At 37.5% G+C, this 17,233-nt stretch overlaps 1 protein-coding gene across 2 annotated transcripts in view; it reads left to right on the top strand.

Moving 5' to 3' along the window:
* Nucleotides 1-17,233, top strand: part of LOC134535477 (transcription initiation factor TFIID subunit 6-like) — a 51,235-nt gene that overhangs the window by 22,384 nt on the left and 11,618 nt on the right. The window contains exons 1-9 of one of the 2 annotated variants that reach the window (XM_063374594.1): nt 177-566; nt 2,698-2,784; nt 3,187-3,340; nt 4,734-4,887; nt 6,063-6,198; nt 6,922-7,101; nt 9,122-9,356; nt 11,023-11,171; nt 16,014-16,242. In XM_063374594.1, coding sequence (XP_063230664.1) covers nt 420-566; nt 2,698-2,784; nt 3,187-3,340; nt 4,734-4,887; nt 6,063-6,198; nt 6,922-7,101; nt 9,122-9,356; nt 11,023-11,171; nt 16,014-16,242 — 1,471 coding nt within the window. In that variant the 5' untranslated portion in view covers nt 177-419. Of the gene's footprint in view, nt 1-176; nt 567-2,697; nt 2,785-3,186; nt 3,341-4,733; nt 4,888-6,062; nt 6,199-6,921; nt 7,102-9,121; nt 9,357-11,022; nt 11,172-16,013; nt 16,243-17,233 lie in introns of those variants that run through there. The other variant, XM_063374603.1, reaches the window with a different exon arrangement.

Genomic DNA, 17,233 nt, shown 5'->3' with positions numbered 1-17,233 from the left:
GCTAGATATTTATTGTAATACAAATGCATTGAAATTCGTACAAAAAAATTATATATTTTAATCTCAAAACGTATCAGCTGTTGCCGCATTATCATGTTGAATGTTGAAAATAAAATGCCTAACAGCACAATATGCACCTAGGTTTATGCCTTAATCATAGTTTACATCATCATTCTATGGTTCTTAAATTGTAAACAAATGGGATGTGTGGTTTGTTGTGATGGTGTTTTTAGCAAATTAAAATATAAATATTTTGTTATGCCCGAATTATTACGACTCATACGTGAACCTTCCACGAGCATATGACAGCGAATTATTTTTAAAATCTATAGAACTGAGTGCCTTTTTTTAAAGCACGTAATAATTTTTTAGGCGGTGAAATTTAAATGATTTTATGTTTGAGGTTTTTTAAATGAGAAATGAATGAATTGGGCGTTTATTGCACTACCGTTTCGTCCGACTCTGTAAGAGGAATAGCAGAAAGTATTGGCATAAGTGATTTGAGTACTGAAGCAGCCAAAGAATTAGCAGATGATGTATCTTATAGGTTAAAATTAATCATTCAGGTAAACAACTTGCGAATTTTGCATAGAACTTATAAAAGTATAATCGCCTGGATCGCTATAAATATTTATGTGGCTTTTATAAATGTTGGTGTGAATGGTGATTCTTTAAATGAGAAGCATAATGTTATTATCTTTGAAAGATTTGTGCAATGGGAGTGCATGACTTGATGTAAGTTTTTGGACATACGCCATTGCTAAGAAATGGCGTATGTCCAAAAACTTACATCAAGTCAAGCATTATGTTAACAAGTCATCAATGCCAATCTCATTCATACAGGATAGCTAAAGAGAGCAACATTATAAAAAACTGGTATGAGCCAGGGAATCCAAGAGAATTGTTCCATATCATGGATCCAAATTCATCCCATGATCCTATATATTGATCCGGTGGTACATGATGCTCGCTATCTTAATTTAGTATGTCGAAAGATCCTGGACATAACAACTCAAATATCAAAATAAAACAAATTATATCAAGTCTTCTAGAAATTTTGTACAATCAGTTATTGCTGTATCACAAGTTTTATTATGCCCACAATCGTTCAGTGTACTAAATTAAAACCAATTATTATGTATATAAGATCAATGTATATAGGGTCATGCCAACAGGATCAAAGCATAAATTGGGATACGTGATACAGAACTTTTAGCCAATCCAAAATGTATTGAGGAAACCTAGAATCCTGAGAGAATTACGTAATGGGAATTTTTGGATTTTAATGTTGAATGAGAAACGGTAATTGTCTACTGTAAGGGGCTGCCAAAACATCTGAAAATGGATTTATTCAGTTCCTTATTTTATTTATAATTATAATATCGTGGCACATCCAGGTATTTTCAAGAACTTTACTTGTAATTAACAATCTCATGTTTACCTGTGCGGTATTGCAGCCGCCGCCAGGTTGAGTCCCGGTACTGCTATTTCAGCCACGTGCAAAAAATGGTATTTTTGGATTAGCAGATGGTTTAAAATTAATCTAAATAGCCTATTACCCCTAATGTAAATATAGTGATTTTAATTGGTTTTGTACTTCAGTACTACCTATAGCAGAAACTGATTTTAATTAGAGATATTCCTGGTTTTGTTGTCGCTGCCCTACTGTTCACATAATACTTGCTGCAACATGATAATTCCTGGTGAAGTTCTTGAACATCTTGAACTAGAGTACTTCAATTTCTCATTTATATGACAAACATTACAAAGTAATTTTGTCTAAGCGTAGGGTATCATGAATTGAGTTTTGAACTATTGAACTATGGCTCTTAGGCAATTGCCATCCCGTAAAAGTTGTCATGCTGCAGAATGGAAAAGTGACAGAATGTGTTGCTATGGGCAGTGTGATAACACACAGATTTTTTTTTTAAAAGTATATTGAGCTAAGAAGTGTCCAATGAAACCACTATCACATTTTATATTTATTTTGTCGTGAAATGTTTATATTTGGGAACACTGTTGAATTCATGCTTCTTTCTTGTGTATGTTTTGGTTACAAATCAAAACTAACATGAGGGTCCTGTAAAATATGTGAAATTTTATATAAATGCATAGACGTACTTATTAAAACATTCTTGTGTTTCAAATTAGTATCGGACATATGCCAATTTAATTTGCTTCTAATTTAAGCATTGATGTTTTAATGTTTAGGTATAAATCTGGAATAACATTTCTTAACTCAATGTTATTCCAATGATTGTGGCATAACTATCCCTAATGTGCCAGATTTATGCAAACACTTATTTAACAAGAGAAGTTGTACTTTTAGTACTACACAGAGATAAATTCTCACTTTTTATTATTTTCATTTTTAAACCCATTTTAAAACAACCTAGAGAGTAATTTTTTTATTTGTAGAAGGTTCTTCTTGGAATACTGGAATAATGTCTCAAAATTACTTTATTTTATCCTTATGGGTTTTAAGTGTAACAAATATTTTAATATCTTGTAATAGTTTTCTCTAAATGCTTCCAAAATGATAATACATTAAATTCATTAAATGAATTCAGAAAAAGTAGTTCAAAAGTCCTCTTTAATAATGTTACTTACGGTTAAATCGTGCCATTATCTTGTTTGTATTAAATGCCATATGGTGAACAGTATTTATCAAAAGGTTAATTAATTATTTTCATTTAGGATGCTGCAAAATTCATGCATCATGGTAAACGTCAAAAACTGACTGTCGCAGATGTTGATCAGGCTTTGAAAGTCAAGAACATTGAGGTAAGAGCATAACTAATTTTCCTTGAAAATAATTGTATTGTTTGTGTCTAAAGGATCTGTATAGCCAAGATAAGGTTGTCTTTATATGCCGTATAAATGCACACTTGACCTTACAATTGGACTACACAGCCATCTAGGCAGTGAGCTTTTCTTTGCAATTTTAAAGTCAGTTACCTGTTGATTTTTATTAATTAAAAGAATTTTTTTGTTTAGTATTTGTCTTTCGTATTTATTCCCCTGCACCTTGAAATAAAAAGTTTTTCATGACTAGACTTCATAGACACATTAAGTAACAAAATTATTTATGAATTCACTTTTTGACTATTAATTAACTATTAATAAGCTATATTCCTTCATATTCCTGGTCTAAATTTCTTGAAACTTTTGTGTTGGACTTTGTAGCCACAGTATGGGTTCGCGACGAGAGAGTTCATCCCGTTCAGATTTTCTTCCGGTGGAGGAAGAGAACTGAATTTTCTAGACGAGAAGGAACAAGACATAACGGAACTTCTGAGTAGTGCTATGCCGAAGCTACCACCTGAAGTTCATTTGCGAGGTTAATATTTCAACATAATATATATTATATGCAGCTATATGTTTTTTGGTGTTATTATTATTGATGAACTAACATTTAAACATAAGGTACTATATAATTGTCACCAATATTAGTATAGTTTTTGTCAATATAGCCATTTTTTCTGATGCTAATTATTTTTCATGCTTATCAGTCACAGTGTTTTATTATTGCACAGTAGGTACACTGTTTGCATGTTTCCAGTACCAAAATGGTTTGTAGTGCTGATGTGGCATTCCACCACTTAATGGGCCTGCCTTGTCATGGGTGTATTTGTGTTAGTGAGGCGGAATGGTAAGAGTGCTGATAGCATGGTTCGCCTCTAAGCGCAAAGCTCTGACTTGTGCGTTGTCTTCTTGTTCATAGAGCAACCATGAAATTTGAGTGGTAACTATAGTATTATATTGTAAAGAAATGAAGATAAAGGTGTAATGCAAGTCCATCGAGTGCTTTTGAGAATCTTAACCGGATGTTTCATGTTTAAATATTTTTCTGAAAACCTGTTTTTTAGCTCTTTTCACTCTCCTAATATCTAATAAAGTTTGAAAATGAATACAGAAACATAACTACTCATTCGCCCTCAGTGTCTTCTTAAATGCTTTTCGTAAAAGACCTTACACTGATATCTGTAGCAGTTTTCAAATTGTGTGATTTCTTCTAAAGCTCTGCATACTGACTGTATGTATGTATGCCCAGTAGGCAGAGCTCTTAACAGCAACCAGTGTACCCCACTGTGCATGGTAATGGTGATAAATAGAATTATTTATAGACATATGCTCATTGACATTTTGGAATCCTTTACAAGGGGTCATGTTGGTTGAGTGCTTTGATCACTTACTTCTTACCAATGTGTTCCGGCTTTCATTTCTGATGGGTTTTAATGAGATATTGGCGGATGTTACCATGAGCCAGTGGGTTTTCATGGGCTACTCTCATTTCCCCAACCCGTGCATTCTGACACCTCACCACGCCTCATCAACTCTGTTGACCCTAATGTTGATGAGATGTTAAGCCCTAATTCATCCATTCATTATTCAATGTGGTTGTAAATACACCTGTATGACTTTCCACGGCAGCAGATGTACGTGCCAGGTACACCTCCCAAGCTCTGTACAGCACCCGAGCTCTCTGTTTAATGTCCGAGCTCTCTGTACACTGCCCGAGCTCTCTGTACACCAATCTGAGCTCTCAGTACACTGCCAGATCTCTCTGTACACTACCTGAGCTATCTTTGTAAAATATAATATAAACTTAGGCATGTCCAAAAAAAAAATCATAATAAATATTGATATGGAATAGGATCTCCAGCCATTGAGGGATCAAATAATGATGTATTTCATGAGTGATCAGACACGCATGTGTTTGTTCTCGACAGCTCACTGGCTGTGCATCGAGGGAGTGCAGCCGACGATCCCGGAGAACCCGCCGCCCATTTCGAAGGAAGCCCAGAAGCTGGAGAGCATCGACCCCGTGAGCAAGTTCAGCAAGCTGGCCAAGGAGAGGGAGTCTGCTGGCAAGCCAACCACTGGGTGGGTGATCCCGAGAATTGGTTGTTGGAGCAATCTGGGATTTTTTAGTTTTAATTTCTCATTGAAAAAATCATTTTTACCAGCAAGGAAAGTGTTGTTGAAATTTAACAAAAGAATATAGTGAATTCATATTTCCCATTTATTTTTAACATGGTTTAAAGTCATTTAATAAAAAAAATTACTTGTAAATATCTGCAAGAAAATTTATCATTAAACAGTTTTTTTTATCCTTTAATGTGGTTTTCACCTATGCCTGTTCTATTTTTCAATGCATATATTGTGGTTCTTTTTTTTTTAATTGTTTTCAATTTTGTTGTGTTCCTCTTTGTTCGAGCTGTGGAATATGGTCATGAACAAACATCAGGGTTCTCATCAGGTTACACTCATGTGGTTAGTGAGGGTCATCCTTGGGTTCTTTGTTCTTCCCCAACACCTCACCATGACTCAGATTCACTAGCATTGAGCTGGTACCCAAGTGGTTCGGAGCCTACTGTAGTCTTGGAGGTCCCGTTAACTTTAACTTCTTTGCATTACAGTACAACGTAAAACACAATAAAACAAATAAATGAAAAACATAAGCACAAAAATAACAAATATTATTTTATTTTCATTGGTTTGATAGCTGTACTAATGATTATCTCACACAAGGTACAATATTTCACCACACCTGAAATAACTTTGTGAAAGATTTCATTCCTGCCTTTGAGACTGGGTTGCTCCTTCACCTCCCTGTAGCAGAAGGCATTGGTGGTTCATCGCAGTATCATCTTGCCCAGTACAACTCTGGTCACTCCATGGCGATGGCTGGGGATTCCACTCAGCCTCCAGGTCAATTTACCTATCATCATCCATTCATCCATTATCAATCATCCCTCATCCATCAGTCATCAAACATCCATCATTCATCCATTGATCATCATCTTCATCTTCATCTTCATCCACAATGTTGTCAGGAAGAAATAAATACTATATGGTTGTAATAAATAAACCAAATAAATTATACTAAACTACACAATTCATGTACAAATCAATTGTGAACATATTCCTAGAATAAATTGAAAAAGGTAGACAGTCATAAATCACATTTACACGGATCTCAACATTTGCCTAGCCTTAACTGAGTGTTTTTGGAATGCGAGGCTGCGGTTAATGCCGGGTGGTGTCTGCGGCCGCAGGAAGGTCCACAGGCTCCAGAAGGTGGGGACGGTGCACGTGAAGCAGCTGGCCACTCATGAGCTCTCCGTCGAGCAGCAGCTCTACTACAAGGAGATCACAGAGGCCTGCGTGGGCTCGGACGAGATCAGGCGAGCCGTGAGTATCTCGTCCCTCGGCCCCCCTCGCGCCTGCCAGGTGCGACGTAGGTGTCGGAGACTGTGGGCACAAGATGCCTGCAGGTCTGTTTCCTTGTCAGTGACGTACCTGTGCGAGTAGATATGGAGATTATCACACACTCTACTCCCCCCCCCCCCCTTCTCCTTCTCCATAACACCATTAGATTTAAGAGAAACCTGGAATAAAAATCCACCCTAGGCTTCATGTGACCTTTCGAAGTTGGTCCAGTTTTTAAAATATATTATTTATCATGGTTAAGTGCTTCTGTACTGTGCGTAAATTTTTTTTAAAACTTAATACTTAAAACAATCACAGTTTTGGGTAATGACTTCAAGATGTAAAAATACTTTAAAGTACAGTAGCCTTTTAAGGAGCTATTCATTATTTTGGACTCCCAATTTAATTTGTAGGCATTACTCCACAAAACCTTCTGGTCATTCACCTACCCTCCCCTTAAAATTTTAAGATGGTTCTGTGTGTGTGTATCGTTTTGTAAATACAAAACAGTGGCAAATAATTGTAACACACAACAGTCATAAGACATAAATTAGATGACTATCTATTTTTTACACTGAAAACTGTGAATACAAACATATTTTTCATTACTATTCCACGGTCGGTGATTTGAGAAGTGTTGTGATGAGTCTTGAGTGAGCGCTGCCCTGTGGAGATGCAGCGGGACCTGGCTTGTGCCTGCGGCAGGAAGCGCTGCAGAGCCTGGCGTCGGACCCGGGCCTGCACGAGATGCTGCCGCGCATGTGCACGTTCATCGCGGAGGGGGTGAAGGTGAACGTGGTCCAGAGCAACCTCGCGCTGCTCATCTACCTCATGAGGATGGTGAAGGCGTTGCTCGACAACCAGTCCCTGTGCCTGGAGAAATATGTGAGTCCTGTGTCCAGGGGTGTGCCGATGTTGGAATGTACCAGTTGCTAGGTCGTGGGCAGGGGCGCAGCCAGGGGGGGGGGGGGGTTAGGGGTTCAAACCCCCCCCGTAGCACCAAATCTTTAATTAATTTCTTATTCATCACTCAAACAAATTTCATATTAAAATTAATAAAATTTTTACCATTACAATATTTAAATTTAAGTACCGAAAACTGCTAAAATATCACTATTTTACACCTTAAAATCCAAATTTTCCTGGGGGAGGACCCCCCCCCCCCCCACCCCACCCCCCGCTTCAATACGGGGAGCCATGCTTCTTAACATCCCCCATACACAAATCCTGGCTACGCCACTGGTCGTGGGTCAGAGCAACTTCACACGGGCGTGTCTACCTTATGAGGTGTTGCTTGATAATCAGTCCCTGTGCTTGGAGAAATATGTGAGTAGCACCCATACCTGTGTCCAGGGGTGTACCGATGTTGGAATGTACCAGTTACTAGGCCTTGGGCCAGAGCAACTTCACACGTGCGTGTCTACCTTATGAGAATGGTTAAAGCGTTGCTCTATAACTATAGTAGAACCCCGATTTTGCGAACACGGATTTAACGAAAACAGCGATTTAACGTAAAGGTTTTCAGGAACCATCAAAAAACACCAATTTATGAAAATAATAATATATATTTCCAAAAAATTAAAGTGAATTGTAACGGAAACTTATTAAAAAATACACTCTGTGGTGTCAGTAATAGAATGGAGGTACTATATATGTATATATATATATATATATATATATATATATATATATATATATATATATATACATATATGTACATATATGTACATGTTTTACATTTAGTAACAGTGAAGTATAAAGTTCTTTCATTAACTACATAAAATGTTGGTTTTTCAGGTATATTGTAATGAGAATTCACTGTAGCAGATTGTCCTGCCACCTGAACATTAGCTGTTCTGCTGTTTTTTTTAGCTATGCACATGTTGGAATAAAATATTTTTTATTATATTAGTTCTATCCATTAGTATATTTTATCGGGGTACATACATATTTATATTATACAGTGACTCAACCATAATGTGATAGTAGTTATGCCAGCTGATATGCAACAACTTTACAACATTGAAGACAATTGAATATTCCTTATTTCGAAGTTTAATAGAAATAAAACAGATTATGAAAAATAAATAATTCATTTTGATTCTTAAAAGCATGAATATTTGCACAGGACTACTTGTTACTCAATGCTACTGAATACATATTTTCTAGTATGTACGGCCTATCAAGTAAAAAAATAAAATTAAAGTAAAACTGACTTAACAATTGATTACTATTATTTAAATTTTTTACAATGATTTTATGTATAATAAGCTTCAAAACCATTGCTTATGCATACATTTACCGAGGTCTGTAAACAAATCCCACATCTATTGTTTTCCTGCATGCATTGTTTTTTTCTGCTGGTCCTTTGAAAAATGATGGATAGAGGTTTCACTGTATTTCCAATGCAGTCAATTAGTATTCATACAATTCATCAAAGCAATTAAATAACAAATTACAATTCTATATTTTTCCACATAAGATACTTTTGGTTACTGTAATTAATAAGGCTTCATGTCATCATCTTTAGTGACTCAGATTTCCTTGAGATGTCAGGTCCTAATACATTTATTAATTTGTCGGTGATCGTTCCTGTAAAAGAGTCGGAGAACGGTCGGATGCTACTGCTGGTGCCATCTGTAATTTCAATTGCTTGCAGCTCCACGAACCGTTCCTGTAAAAGAGTCGGAAGACGGTCGGATGCTACTGCCGGTGCCATCTGTAATTTCAAATGCTTGCAGCTCCACGAACTGTTTCTGTAAAAGAGTCGGAGGACGGGTGGATGCTACTGTCGGTGCCATCTGTAATTTCAAATGCTCGCAGCTCCACGAATCGTTCCTGTAAAAGAGTCTGAGGACGGTCGGATGCCACTGCTGGTGCCATCTGTAATTTCGAACGCTCGTAGCTCCACGAACTGCTGCCGGCCGTGGCGACGTGCGTGGTGAGCAAGCAGCTGTGCGCGCGGCCCGAGGCGGACAACCACTGGGCGCTGCGCGACTTCGCGTCGCGCCTGATGCTGCAGGTGTGCAGGAACTTCAACACCTCCACCAACAACGTCCAGACCCGGGTCACCCGCATGTTCTGCCGCACCCTGCACGACGAGCGGGTGCCCCTCGCGTCGCTCTACGGCTCCTTGCAAGGTACGCTGCTTCCCTCTGCGTGACACCTCTCTCCCCGCGGTGTCTCCCACGAAGGCAGGGGCACAACAACTAAATTTCCAAAGGGGGGGGGGGGGGGGGGCAATATACCTTTTTATAAAGAATCATCGATCCCCCCTATTGAAGCAGGGGGTCTGGGGGTCCTCCCTCGGGAAAATTTGTATTTCAAGGTGGAAAATGGTGCTATTAAGCAGTTTTATTATCTAAAAATTGATTAACACAGCACTTTCTTTGCCCCCGTTTGCCCCCACTTCAAGGTTTCAGAGGGGGCGGGGGGGGGGGGGGGGGCAAATACCCTTGCCCCCCCCCTTCCCCCCTGTTGTTGCACCCCTGCACGAAGGCAATCTGTCTTACACTTCCAGTTGTGTCAAACATGGATTTTTCTCATCCCATCAATGCTCCACACACTATCTCATAACCCCACATCATTTCTATTGGCTCCCAATTTCGATGAGAATTTAAGCATTCATTAATTCATTAATTTGTTCACTCTCATTTCCATACTGTGCAGTTTCAAGGTACATACACTCACTTTTTTTTCATGCAGTGCATTTCCAGCCATCAGTGCAATCTCTCCGCCAGTAGAAGGCTCAGGGCTTGGGCTGGGTCTATAAACTACACAAGGAATACAAAAAAGAAGCATGAATCTAATGCAAGAATTTCATATTATGTATTTATAAAGCACACAAGTCGCAAACCTATAAATTAATATTTAAAAAAAAAAACAATAAAAATCAAATTTATACCCAGGATGTCTTTTGATAATTCATATTTATAATCAAAACAAAACGTCAACAATATGATTTTAAATTGTTATTGTCTCTCACTGTGTGAAAGTTTAGCATGTGCAAATGTGATTGTATTCAATAAAAATAATATTGAGGCTTACTATGCACATAATGTCTGTGTTTTTACAAGTTTTTCAAACACTTCTCTTCAAATGTGGCTGTCGTAAATGCAAGCCAAGACCCAAGTAGATGAGAAACTTGGATTGCATTTTTGCATCATTCATAGTTCATAAATGGGTATTTGAAAACATCATTATTCAAATTTTTGCATCTTGCATTCCTGGATTCTTGCATAGTTTATAAACACGACCTTTTAAGTCTGTTAGTTTACCTGCCAGTGGTTGGGTGGAGTCGTATTTAATACTCTCGTTCAGTGCTTAAAAAGTTTTCGGTTTCATTTCCCCGAATCGCACATAAAGCATATCTGTATCAACATGCGAGAAAGTAAGTTGGGGTGCAGCTTGAAACATTTCTCTCTGGGGTGTGTTCTCAGTGTTGATGATGATCACTAATGTGGTGAGGATCATGACTCATGATTTTGATCCCAACACTCCAGTATGACTCAAATTTATTAGCACGCAGTTTGTAGCCAAGTGATTGGAGGTCGTGTTGCTTTAAACGTCTGTGCATAACCGTGCAATGTAAAAACCATATCAATTCTATATGTTCTTTGTGCAAAGGTTTTGTGCAAGAAGTCAAGAAATTCTTCTTTTTGAATTTTTTTAGGTGTGTCATGTTTATTTTCCTAACGTCTCAAGTACCTTTATTACGTTATTTATTTATCTCTTCTTAAAAATCCTCAGTAGTGTTGTGTAATAATCCAGCCATAGGTACTGATTTTATGTGCCTATTTTTTGCAGGCTTGTGTGAGCTTGGCACTGAAGTAGTGAAAGTGTTCATCTTACCAAGTTTGAAGTACATCTCAAAACGCATCGAAGAGACCTCCGACGGGCTTGTGCACAGCAATGTTGACAGGATCGCAGCTGGTCACATCAGAATTCTTATGACGGTTAGTATTCATTACATAAGTAATAAAATCATGTAGGTGGAAAATTATTTTATCTCTTTGCACAAGTACTATACAGTAGAACCCTGTTATAATGTTTTTCAAGGGAGCACAAAAAAAAACCATTATAAGCAGGAAAACGTTATAAGCAGGAAATCTCAATTTAGCACTTAACAATGTTCGAGCTTTGTACCAATGGACTCACCAAGCTATGTAAACAACTTTAATGTTAAAACCAAAGATAGTATACTTGATACATGAATTTTCTGAAACAAGCCAACAATTTTTCAACTTCGTCTTGTTCCCTGGTTAAATTTAGTTTGTCTTTAAAGATACACTGCCACATTTTTTGTAAAATTGTCTCACAATTCATGATGACAACATTAAGAGTGAGAACGTCTACTCCTTTGCCACCTGAAAATGTTTAATTTTGGGATTCCTATGTATGAATGAAAAAAAAAAATATTTGTAAGCAATAGAAAACACTTTTAGTTGTGCCCTCGCTCAATGGTTGGCAACTTAAATATCGTAGGACTATGTACGTGCATCTGAATACCCACTGGAATGGCAAGGAAGAGAAGAGTTGACTAAGGGTGCCAACTTACACGTAACTATGAACATTGTGTACCTTCAGTATATTGCATAAAATTGTATTTTAACAAACTTCATGTATTGTATGGCAGTGATTGTAAACATAAACATACATAAAGGAAACTTTTTATCGTAAGTGTTGGAATAATTTGGTTTTAATACATTTTTTCCCCATTTATTGAATGTTAGAAAGCAAACATTATAAGCAGGAAATTACACTATTTATGAACGTTATATGCAGGAAATAAATACATTGTCCTTATGGGGGAAATATTGGGACTTTAAAAATATGACATTATAAGCAGAAAAACATTATATGCAGGAACATTATAACAGGGTTCTACTGTATCAGTAAATTTCTGAGGAATTTAAGGAATGTCATCTGTGTACTTACATAAGAGTTTTTTTTTTTTTAACACCTTGCATATTACAATTTTTTTTTAGTCTCATTTGTGTTCTCGGGGTGTCTACTGGAATTTTTCTGGAGGACGCTAGCCAAATTTGTATTTTACTGCCATTAAAAAGGCAGAGGTAATGTCACACGTAGTAAAAGAACACTCCCTCGTGTGTACAGTGAGGCCCCGTGGGTGTAAGCAGGGTGGTAAAGAGAACGTAGGGGTCCGATGACAAATAATTTTTTTGGCTCTCTTTGTACTATTTTATATACAGCTTTTTAAATTACACAATTTAAAAAAAATTTAAATACTTGTAAACATTACCATAGCCGTAACTATAAGTGTGATCTACTTTTATTACAAAACTTGTAAGGTTTCCCATATATAGTAGAACCCGTTTATAGTGAACCCGCCTATAATGAATTCCCGTTTATTGTGAATTTCCATCTCAGTCCCGGCAAAATGATGTGAGGTTATGTATTAATTTATTGGATATAGCGCACAACTTTTGTCAATGTTGATACGTTTTCCCGTGTACCTCGAACAAATTTTGCAGACATAATGCACATTTATCTAAAATATTTTAATATAATTACAAGTTTTTTCACAAAACGTCTATTCTAGATCACATTGAAGTTTTTCTCCACAATACGCTACTCGATTGTCCACTGTTCATATTATAAACAAGTTGTATTCGAGTGGTCTCGGTAGGCTATATGTAGCCAGAAATGGTGATCAGTTTGGTGAAAATAAAAAAGTTTTCCCTGCATAGTTAAATGGGCGAACGCGTATACATTTAAGATGTTATCAAAATTAAACATAAATTACCGCCACACAAATACGTATATACATTATAGCAGAAAATTCAATATTTTTACGTCTCATTTTTATCGTTCACGTTTCGGAGATTTTGATTGAGTAAGGTTCGTAAGACTACCACTAGATAGAACTCTGTGGACTAAATTTTTCCATAAAAAGTTAGAAAATTTCGTTCCAGCTTTAGCAACTGCGATACTACATGATACATAGTGATCTTTGATGCGCCAGACTCGTAATTTTCGTTTATTTACTTTTGACGGTAAAAAGAATTTTGTGTTGTTAAGCTGCAATTGTGCTTCAATAAGAAATACGTACATGAAAAAGGGTGAAAAACGCGGTAAAAAACGTAAGGCATTATTTGTGCGAGATAAACTGGACGTTATTGAAAAGGTAGACTCCAACCCCACTGTACCGCACGTGTTAATAGCAAAGGAACTGGGAATTGCAACATCCACATTAAGTACAATATTAAACAAGCTGAACAATCTTCTTTCTCAAGCTGCGAATACGTCACAGAGTATTAAACGGCTAAAAAAGGAAAATACGCCGATGTCGAAGAACCATTAATAGAAATTTTGTACATTGTGTAGTGCATTAAAAATATCTTCATTTGCTCATAAAACTGTTGCTTTGAGTATTTTCATTCGTTCTTTTCTTGGCTTAGGCCTATGTGTAGTTAAGATCTTGCTTTTGAGTATGGATTGCCAATATAAAAGTTTTCCCAGATATTAAGTTTCCCCTCTATAGTGAACATATAAACTACTCCCTTCAGATTCATTATAACAGGGTTCTACTGTATTCTGTTTACAATCTTGAAACTCAGCTGTGTCCTCTTGCAGTCCGGGCTCTGGCCATATTACCCCCCGTCCGCCTTCCTGATGGCCCTGGGTTTAAGATGAGCTTGAAAAATGGTGACACACAGCTTCACCTCAGCCACTTTTCTGGAATTAGATGTTCTTCACAGCTGAGCCCAAACCAAAGAAGAGGATCACAAGTTCCATGTCTTCTCCAGTAATGATAACACAGTCAGATAGGGCACTTTTGGATAGTGCTGTGTCAGTTAAGTCCTGATCAGCATCTTTTTAACTACTTTCACTGCAATGCCCCTCAAATGCATCCCAAATAATTGTAATTAGGCACCTCTTGTTATCATTGACCAATAGATTTCCTGAAGTGGATTCCTCAAAAAAGTATCTTGCTGCAGGAGTGAGCAGTAGAGCATTGCATTCTTTCAGCACTTTTGGTCATTTTTGTTGATTCGTTTGCCACCTCAGGGTAGCTGTTGTAAACATCATAGACATTGCTACCAAAGTGGGTTTTACAAAGCTGATAATAACCTTAGACAATGGCTTATAAGGAATTGTCATGGGTCCAGACAACTTTGTGTAAAAAGTATCCACCATCCACTTTTATAAACATAAATGTGACTTTTGAGATATTGATGGAGAGTAGAGCGAAAGCATAGTAGAAGTTGGACTTGGTTCCTTTTTGCATCCCCTGTTCATTGAGCAGTGACACACAGAATGGTGCCAATTCATACTTGAAGTGCACTTGTAATGCCTCATACAATTGTTTTGTAATGTTTAAAGGTTACTTTCCCACATGTGTTACCAATGATTTTCATCACTTCTTCAGTTTCCAGTTCTTAGGCCATGTGGCAATTCATGTCTTGGCCTACTACAGTTCCACAACTGATGGAAAGTACCTTATAAGTAATTGGAAATCAGGGTGGAAAATGGTCAATTTTTCAGTTTTTCTAAATCAGCTCTGTCTCGAATGATCTTGAAGGCCTTATACCAATATATCAACATGTTGTTCACCAGTAGAACGGATTTTTTTAGAACGTTCCACTTCTCATGTGCTAAGCATGTACACCATTCGTACGGTCCACTGTGCCAGCACATTGCTGGAGGTTCCATGCCCGAGTCAATCTGCCACAGCTTTTCATCGACCTCATCAGGATCTGCTCAGTTGTCAAGCCTGACCACAAGCTGGACAAAAATTGACTAGATTAGCGAATCATAAAATCTCCTTTTGTGAACATGAATCCAGCCGCTGTTTTAGATCCATCATATATTGTTGGTGTGCACTCTTGCATAGAAGAAGTGGCCTACTGAATGATGGAATGGTAAAATTTTACCAGGTAAAGCTTTTAATCACCCCTGCACTCTGTCCGGATGAACTGATTCACTAGAGTTATCATGTGATAATACATAATATTGCCCCCAGATTTTTGCTGTGGGTCCATTACTTTCCAGTTTATTCAATGCTGATTTGGATTTGGCTCTTAGGATTTAAATTCTAGTTTTGTAGTTTTCCATTACAAATATGAAATATGACAATATACTGCTTATTTTCACTTATCATATTATAAGTTTCAGCTCTTTCCTAGTCAGTTTGAGTGAAGTCTACGTTAGTATATAATTTGTATTTTGTGCTCATAACTTATGTAACATCAGTTATCCCAAAGTCAGTTTTTTCCTCAAATTTTTGAATTATTCATTTTTGGAGGGAGCTATTGGACCAACCTTTTGAACTCAAATAAAAAAAATACTACAAATTTAATATCCAAAATTTTTCTCTCGTGATTGTATATTACCAAAAGGAATGTTTTTACTTTTTAGGAAAAAAATTGCCAGTTTTCAAAGTGCTGTGTTACACATTCTTATGGACATTTGGTTCTGTCTTAAAATGTAGAAAATAACAAAAAAAAATTTATATTTCTTTCTTTAGGATGGATACATATAAATATTTAGAAAAACTAAAAAAAAAAAAAAAATTGCAACTATTTGCTGTTTTTTTGGACATTGCGCAGCTTACTGAGTTCTTTTGAAGCTGCAAACTTAGTCCCTTACAATTGGCATAGGTCCTAACAACATATTAACTAAAATAAATATGATCTATATATGAATTTTTGCATGTGTTTTTTCCAGTTGTGTACAACTTGATTAGCATCTTAACACCTATTTAATGTCTGAGGTATTGTGTAAACACTTCAGAACGAGAATGCCACCCCACTGTGCTCGGTTGTTCCGCCCAGAAAGCACTGTCCCCGCTACTGAGGACCCTGCGGCAGCCGCCGGACCACCTGGAGGACTATGTGTTGGAGTACGGCTCGCTGGGGTCCCACCTGCACGCGGCCGTGGCGAGGTCGCGCTGCCAGCCCCCGCCCGCCTCCCCCGCCGGCCCCCCTCGCCCCGTGGGCCACTCCGGCGTCCTGAAGCCCTTGTCCGCCTGCCACCCGCTGGACCTCGAGCACCAGGCCTCAGGTGCGCACCAGTTTCCCAGCGTCTAGCGGCGGGACTTTCTGAACCCCCACCCCTTCTCTCTGCCGCAATGAATCACGGGTCCCAGGGGCGTAGGAACCGCGGGGGACAGTGGAGACGTGTCCCCCTGAACTTTTTGGGTGGAGGGGACTGTCCCCCCCCCAACTTTCTAGACTGTGATATTTTTATTTTATAATATTATTCTGCCCAACTTTATTTGTATAGTTTCTTGACTCATCAAATTTTATCTTAAGGAAACAATAATAATTTTAACATCGATGTATCCATTGGTTAGATACAAAAACTGCTTAAAAAGTGCTATTTTGCACTTTTGAAATCAAAATTTTCCGGTGGAGGACCGTCTTAGTAAGAGGGGAATGGGTTTACATGACATCAAAATCATTATTTGTCCCCCCCAACTTTATGAACACAGCTACGCCAATGACGGGTCCTGTCTTTTCCCCACCAATCCGAAACAAAGCAAACAAAAAGCAAAGCAAAGAAGAAAAAAAAACTGCGAAACCCCTCGCAATAGCAACGGAGGTCGTTGTAATTTATTTTACTTCCCATTGCAGATTTGATAACAGCCTACGCATGCTTGAAATTTATACTCTGGGACTAACGAACATGAAACAAAATTACATTTTTTGGCGTTTATTTGAACATTTTCCTATATTTGTTACAGCATACAATTTGAAGCATACATGCACACTGTTAATTTTTTTTTTTTACTTTAAATACACTACCTACTTTGGTACTTCAGCATTGCAGACAAAATTTTATAGTTTTATTTTTAAACCAATATTGTTCTTAAAACAGGAGATTTCTGTGTTATTGTTTTTATTTGTTAGTTATGAATTCTGTTTGTTCATAAAGATAGCATATTTTTGAACAAAATTTAGAACACTACTACTCTTAAATTCTTTGAAAGACAGTTTATGACTCACTGTCTCACTCAACAGTGGTATACCTACTTATAAGTGCCTTAAAAAAA

Source organism: Bacillus rossius, chromosome 1 (assembly GCF_032445375.1).
Source record: "Bacillus rossius redtenbacheri isolate Brsri chromosome 1, Brsri_v3, whole genome shotgun sequence".
Lineage (NCBI taxonomy): Eukaryota > Metazoa > Arthropoda > Insecta > Phasmatodea > Bacillidae > Bacillus > Bacillus rossius.
Note: the sequence above shows the minus strand (reverse complement) of the source record. Positions and strands in the feature narration are given on the sequence as shown.